A 7,802-nucleotide genomic window follows, 5' to 3' on the forward strand; every position below is an offset into this window, starting at 1 on the left:
AATAAAGATTGTACCTCATTCTTAACTCATGATCATTGTCTCATTACCAACATGCCAAGGACTAAGGTCTATAACGCCGAGCCTCAAACCCATAACAAAATAAATAATTCTCAACCTTTTGATCTCACACATTGATCAAATAACCATTCACAAATTAATTTATAATATCTCAATATTGGCACATGTTCCCAAATAACATAACAATTCGATTCATAATGTCTCAACTCTTAAAACACATACTAATAACCCAAATATAATCATATCTCAACCCAAAAAATAATACTCTGCATTAATAATCCTAAAACCTCAAGAACAATACTCCCTATAGCAATAACATTAAAAAAAAACCCAGAAATATAACACAATCATTCAATATAACAATAGTAGCAAGACAATTAAATCAGATCATATCATAAAATTATATACGTCAATCATATATACATACACTCAAGCATATGAATATCCAATTATACAATAATAATATAAGGTAATAATTATACAAACAATTAATCCAATAATTCAACATGTTTGCATCCATAATTCCATACAAACATAATCAATTCACCAAAACATGTCTCATAAACATAAGCACATGAATTAATTAAATGTATAACCAAACAATTTTCATCCAAGTGTTCTCTAATCATGAAACTAAGTTCTTTTCTTTGGTACCTAAACATGATACTACTTATAACGAAGTAGACATGTACGTACCTCATACAAACAATCCTTTTGAGCCACTTTTAATCACTTAAAATTCTCCTAGGGAATAATCACTTCCTAGAAAACAACCAACAATTAATATTACTATCCCAAGTAATTTCCAACAATATAATATGATGAAAAACTTATTAAAATAAATAAAACATATTTATATGCTTAATTAACTTTAAACATAATTAATTTTATTAATCAAACTCAAGGATAAAATTTTAAAAATAAAAAACTTCGTTAAAAATGAAAAACTGCCCGAAAATCATATTTAGAGGCAGAATTTGGCCACGAGAGGGTGGTGCTCACTACCAAAGGTAGTGAGTCTTTCTTAAAACATCGTTTCCACATGGAAAACACTACTTTTTTGTCAAAATCGGATGAGTTCAGAACCTGATCGGGATTAAAACGGGATTAATATTAACGAACCGAAATCTAAACATTAAAATACGAATTTACGTGTTCAAAATAATCTGGAAACTAATTAGTAATATAATCACCAAAATTTCAAAACATCATTACTATAAAAGCCCTAAATCAATTGTTCATAAAAACCCTAAAATCATGATTTTCAATAAATTGAAACCCTAGGTTTATAATTCATAAAATATGAAATTTATAACATAAATATAATCTGAAATTTATAATCTTTATACCATTAAAATATAATTTAATACTAAAAATATAATCTTTATACTAAAATCAAAACCCAAAACAATTAAAATAACATTAAGCAAAATAATGAAACAAAGGAGGATGAAAATAAGACTAACCTTTTTGTGTGGGAAATTTTGGGGATGTATGGGGTATTTATAGGAGAGAGAGTGGTGTAGGGTTAGTTTTAAGATTGGGCCTCATAAAATTAATGGGCCAATTAAGAAAAGAAAGTGGGTTTGGTTTGTTTGCTGGATATAAATTAGTGAAGAAAGGTTCATAAAAAGTTCTTTGTAATAAAATCGTTCATCAAACCCAAAAATAATTTGAAACTTTTGAAATTAAATCCGAAAAAAATACAAATAAATATTATGAATAAAATATAATTTCATTAATAATATATTTAAAAATACGGGGGATTACACAAACATTATAAAATGACAAACTAAGTGAAATGTTTAATAAATAATAAAATAAATGCATATATATACAAGTGTCTAATACATGAGTCGCATAAATACACCAGACAAAGTCCTATAAAAGTCAAACATAAAAATAAATACAGGTACAACTATGGTGCCGGAGGTCGCAGATCGCGAGGGATACCAAATGTATCAAAAAATGCCCTACTCCGCGGAGTATGACCATCATCGTCCCCTGGACCACCAGATGACGCAAACTGCAGCTCAGGGCCAGGCCACCTAACCTCACCCTGAAACCCGACAGAAAGAGGCTGGGGCTGCTGCGATGACGAGCCAAACTCGTATGTCCCACCACCCATCCCACCTCGAACAGTCGGCCCGGTCGGAGCATCCTCCGGCGATGACGCCGAATCCTCTACAGCGGCGGCCTCGGAACGACCACCTCGTCCACTAGAGGTAGTCCGGCGACGCCTCGAGTCGGACTTAGTAGTCTCCCTCCTAGGCTCGGGCCTCGACCGAGTGCGTGGAGAAGGAATAGGCTGCCCCTGCAAAAATAAATTCAAAATTAGCCAATATAACAAAAATAAAACCAAAAACAGTGAAAGTAAAATAATACCTCCTCAACGTCATTGCTACGACACGTAGCATGGTTCCGCAACCGCACAAGCTGGCTGCGAAAGGCGTCAATGCACCTAGCCATAGCCGTCACCACCTCGCGAGAAAACTATCGAAACAATCAAGTCAGAATAGCAAACATAAAGCCAGTGCAGTGATCATATAAAATGGCCTAACCAATTACTCGAGTCTGGTGACGAGGGATAGACCGCTCCACAAACTGCTCCCCCTCTGGAGCAGGCGGAATGAGCTCCTCGATCGGCCCATACGTACCCTGGTAACGTATAGACATCCTCGGAGGAATGAACTCCCTGGGACCAGCCTGCTAAAAACAGAAGGTTAAAAGGATACTTGGGGGCTACCTAAGACAAATAAAACTAAACCAATGAAAACATACCGCTGCCTCCTCTGAAGGGACAGGAACCGGCGCCAACAACGGTAGCAGATCCTCCTCATAGCTCTGCTCGAGGAGAATGTGGGACCTCCAATGAGTACCTCGCGAAGGACCACCAGCACGATCCCGCTGCAAGGCATCATGGAACATGTGCCTGGGTGGAGGAGCTGGGACCACGAAAGAATCCGAGGAGTGCTGGATGGCTACCCGCTCACCTAGGTAGACCACCGCATCATACGTCCCCAGAAAGTAGCGACGCTCAGCTGTGTATTGCGCCGCTAGCGCAGAGATGGGGAAACCAGCCCAAGGTCGATAGGTTACTTGAATCTTATAGGTTAAAGAAATTAGGTCGACCTGTAACTTAACAACATAATTCAAAAAAATCATGCTGCATTAGTGCATTGTCCTTGTCCATACTTCATACACTCACAACAGCAACTAAAACTTGAATAGTAGCCAGCCAACAAGTCCAAAATATTTCCAAGAGTTACATGTCCAAAATACTTCCAAGTAGGCAAATAAAAGTTCTTCTTTGATTCCGTTTGATGAGAATCAGAAACTTCATCATCTGAATCAGAATCCGGAAGATTAATGGGTTCATCAGGATTAGGGCTATCAGCCATCTGTGAATAAATTGAAAAACGAATTACACTCATGGCATAAAAGATAAAACAATAAAAACAGAAGTATAAACTCATGAGTCATGACATAAAGAATCAAACTCATGAAATTGCAGAGTAAGAAAATCAAATCAGGGCAAAAAATCGCATAAACAAATCGCAAAAAATCGCATAAACAAATCGTAAATAATCGCAAAATGACAAATCAAATGTTCGAAAGAAATTGCAGAGTAAGAAAATAACAAACGAACAACATTAAATGATTAAATCACATAAACAAAGCATACATAAACCATAATAGCAAAAAATCGCATAAAAAATCAAAGAAATCTGAAAATTGCATAACCAAATCAAGGAAATTGCATAAACAAATGACTCATGAGCAAACAAACTCATAAAAATCGAATAATAGGATTATTTCCTTCAGAATGTTCGAGATGAAGCTTCAATCTTCAAGGTTCAAGCAGTTTTATTTCAATCTTCAAGAGTTAGAGAGAGAAAAGAGAGGAGAGAAGAGAGAGAAAACTGAGAAGAGAGAGAAACTGAGTGAAAGAAAGCGGCGAGAGAATTTTAGCCGTTTAGGACTTTAGGTCTTTAGGGAATTAGGGTTAGATAATTTAGGCTTGGCCCATATTTTAAAATTAGGGTTTTAAGTTAAGCGGGTTGGGTTCGGGTTGACCCGACCTGAAACCGACCCAATTAAATAAACGGGTTTATGCGGGTTGGTTTCGGGTTGGGATTTTCAACCTGAACCCGACCCATTTAACTTCAGGTTGGGTTCGGGTTGACCTAATTACATAAACGGGTTGAAAATCTCTATCAAAACCCATTTATTTCAGGTTGGGTTCGGGTCGGGTTGTCTGGTAGGGTCAGCTTTTGCCAGCCCTAATATTGTCCTCAACGGCAGGCTACTATAGTTTATTGTGATAATGTCAGTGATATCTACCTTTCTGGCAACCCAGTACAACACCAACGCACCAAACATGTGGAGATGGATATTCATTTTGTTCGAGAAAAGGTTGCTTTGGGGGAAGTACGGGTTCTCCATGTTCCTACTAGATATCAGTTTGCAGATATATTCACTAAAGGCCTACCACGAGATTTATTTCTGGAATTTAGGTCCAGTCTTAGCGTACGACCTCCTCCCGCTACGACTGCGGGGGTGTGATAGATATTACTCCCTCAGTCCCCAAATGATAGTCCCTTATGGCCTATTTTTAGTCCCAAATTGATAGTCCCATTTGCTTTTTTCAAGTACCATTAATATTAATTTTTTATCAAAATTTCCTCCAATTACAACAATATTTGTGCAAATTTAACTTTCCCATGCAAATTTTGTTTTTCAATGTACTTTTATTACTTTCTCTCTCTACTATTTTACATATCCAATGTAAATTTATTTTTTCAATGTAATTTTACTACTTCTATTTAAGTTTCTTAATTCCCGTGATTTTTGCCCATAAGGGACTATCATTTGGGGACGGAGGGAGTATATTTAGGATAATATTTGTCGCAGATTAGGATATATTTTGTATGTTTATCGTAACTAGGTTTCCTAACGTGATTAGGCCTACCATTGTAAACGCTATATATTTTGATCAATGGTACACACTCTAGATTGAGGAGTTTTCCCGAAATCTAACAGATACTTTGAAAATATTTTGTGATTCTATGTATTCACTTGCGCGCAATAATGGGAGTCGAGCTCGTAAAAAAAAAAAAAAAAAAAAAAAGGGGAGTCGAGGTTGTCAACTAAATGTAATCCAAAATTAGTCTATGCGCTGACGTTATTACTCATTCAATTACGTTTATACTAACTAATATGTTGTGACGCACTGTCAAAGCCTAATTGACTTTTTGGCTGCTTCAATTTCCTTATGTTGGGTTTCGTTTTGATTTTGTGGATCAAATCATCTTGTATAAAAAGTGATTTGTGTTTCATTATTGCACTATTCGGCGGGACAAGAGACCAAAGACGATGTCTACAAAAAATACTCAATGATTAACATATAAAATTTGGGCCAAATAATTTATTAGGAAGTGGGCTTAACAAAAAAAAAGAAAAAAAGTTACAAAAATAGGAGAATATTGGGCTAGGTGATTGTAAATTATTAAAAAGCTTTCCAAGAGATTTGGGCTAAATAAATGAGTTAAACCATACTTCATTTATCCCATTCTCAAACTCGTATAAGTAAAACGAAACATGTACTACGGAGTATTAATTTAATCACTGTAATTATAAATTTGGAAGGCACGATTTACATGTCTACTAGTACTGAAAAAGGGCTAACGAAGTGAATTTGAATGTTTGATACCCCGTATCAGTTTTTGCTTAAGTTTTGATTTTTTTTTTTTTTTTTTATTTATTTATTTATTTTTTTTTTTAATTTTTTTATTAGATAGACACAATAATAAGTGATATGATGAGAATCGATCCTAAAATCACCTTAAATCAAAAGGGAAGCTTTAACCACTTGAGCTAATCCCTCATTCTCTTCTCAAGGTTTGATTGTGATAAAAGGTAAATCAAAAAGTAAATGAACTTGAACTGAATTCACTTAAGTCTCGATTGTAATACATATACTGATATACGTAAATGTTATACTAGTACAATCTTGTTGTAAGATGGAAACACTTAAGTTACATTAAACTCAACAACTCCAATTGATTACAATTACATTAAAAAAATTAAAAAGAAAAGAAATTATATTTAAATACATAATATAATATAAAATATGCTCTACTCTAGAATCCAAATCCAATTTGACTCCTGAGAGGCATCTAAAGGCCCAAACCCAAGTAATACAAAAAAAATTAAAATTAAAATTAAAATTGAAATTAGAAAAATAAGACTAAAAAGCAAATAGTCATAATTACACCGACATTCTAGAAGAAATGTTTCACCGCAAATAATTATGCAATTAATGGGTGAGTTAAGATTTTTTTTTTTTTTTTTTTTTCCGTGTGAAAGTAGATTTTGTGAGCTTTTTTTTTTTTCAGAAACAACTTTAAAAGAAATAAGAAGACGACCCCAAATTGAATGGGTCAAGCCCATGGTCAACAGGAGGCATAGAACTAAACAATGGGCTATGTACATAGCCCGCATTAGTAGAGTCAAAGCCCATATAGTCCGCCCCAACTGTCGGGTCGGCCCAAGAATCCTGACCCAACTCACCAGTAAACTGATCAGGTAAAGGTGGTAACTCTACATCATTACTATTACCATAATACCCATTATTATTATGATTACTAATATAAGTATTAGTATCATCATTAGTACCAGTATTAAAGCTATATAGTGTAGCATTATTATCCTGGTATGATGACGAAGAAGATGACGACCAAACCTGCGCATTCGAAACCGCGGTGTAGGCGTAGTCATTACTAGCCGAAAGCGAAAACTCCGGCTGATGACTGTGGTTCTGAACCTTCTCATAATTGTGGTTGTGGTTGTGGTTTTGGTGTTGCTCATCAGGAGACATGATGGAGGTAACAGAGGAGCCAGGAGGCATGTCGGAGTAGACAAAGTTGGTCCGACCACGAGGGCCTCGCATGGACCGAGACGCCCTGTCGTAAGCCAATGCAGCTTCCTCAGCCGTGTCGAATGTTCCTAGCCAATGACGCTCTTTTGTGGAGGGATCTCGTATCTCTGCCGCGTAACGGCCCCATGGACGACGTCGAACGCCTAGGAACTTGATGGGTGGATTGGCCCCTTCTTGCTGTTGAGGGGTGGTTTTGGTGCTCTTGCTTTTAAACATTGTTGTGTAGTTTTATGGTTTTATTAGAAGGTTTGTTATTAACGGACTAATTAAGGGGTTAAGAAGGTGCTTAGAATAATGATTAGTTATGAGTTAATAATAATGACGACAATTTGAGTTAAGCAAAGGAAGATAAGAATGTGATTGTGTGACTGATGCATGTTCCTCGGTTTATATAGTCAATACCCACTCAAACACTTTTGTAGTTTATTTGATTGTTTATTTGTAATCAAATTTTTTATTATTTGTGTTTCAAGTATGACTAATTATTGGCCTTTGTGACTTTTCTTAGTCCTTTCAATTATCTATTCCTATTAATTTCATCAAATGAGTAGAAAGAATTAAAATTATATCAATATTATGGACCCATGGTAGTTGTTTCTTCAAGTTAATAAAATAATAGTATCAATTCTTTAGTACACCATTGTCACTTTAACTTAACCACCTAGATGGTCCGTTAATTATGTTCATTTTTTATAAAATAAAGAATAAAAAAAAATAAGTTTTTAATCATAAAAAAAGTATCAACTCCGTAAAAATGATTTAACTTCAATAAAAATAATATGATTTCAGTTAATAAAAATAAAGTAAATAGAATAGGGTCTATAATCTTGCTTTAACATGTATA

The 7,802-nt window shown here is 35.1% G+C and overlaps 1 protein-coding gene across 1 annotated transcript; it reads right to left on the minus strand.

Moving 5' to 3' along the window:
- Positions 1-6,424: 6,424 nt before the first annotated feature.
- LOC145603037 (ethylene-responsive transcription factor LEP-like) lies at positions 6,425-7,223 on the minus strand. The gene has a single exon (XM_081659167.1). It carries the CDS (start codon positions 7,172-7,174, stop codon positions 6,425-6,427), a length of 750 nt encoding a protein of 249 aa, XP_081515293.1. The 5' UTR covers positions 7,175-7,223.
- Between the last annotated feature and the right edge of the window lie 579 nt (positions 7,224-7,802).

Source organism: Chenopodium album, chromosome 21, assembly GCF_948465745.1.
Source record: "Chenopodium album chromosome 21, dcCheAlbu1.1, whole genome shotgun sequence".
Classification (NCBI taxonomy): domain Eukaryota; kingdom Viridiplantae; phylum Streptophyta; class Magnoliopsida; order Caryophyllales; family Amaranthaceae; genus Chenopodium; species Chenopodium album.

Excerpts from the sequence above, each read along its gene's own strand:
- LOC145603037 (XM_081659167.1), bottom strand. The coding sequence starts at position 7,174 with ATGTTTAAAAGCAAGAGCACCAAAACCACCCCTCAACAGCAAGAAGGG.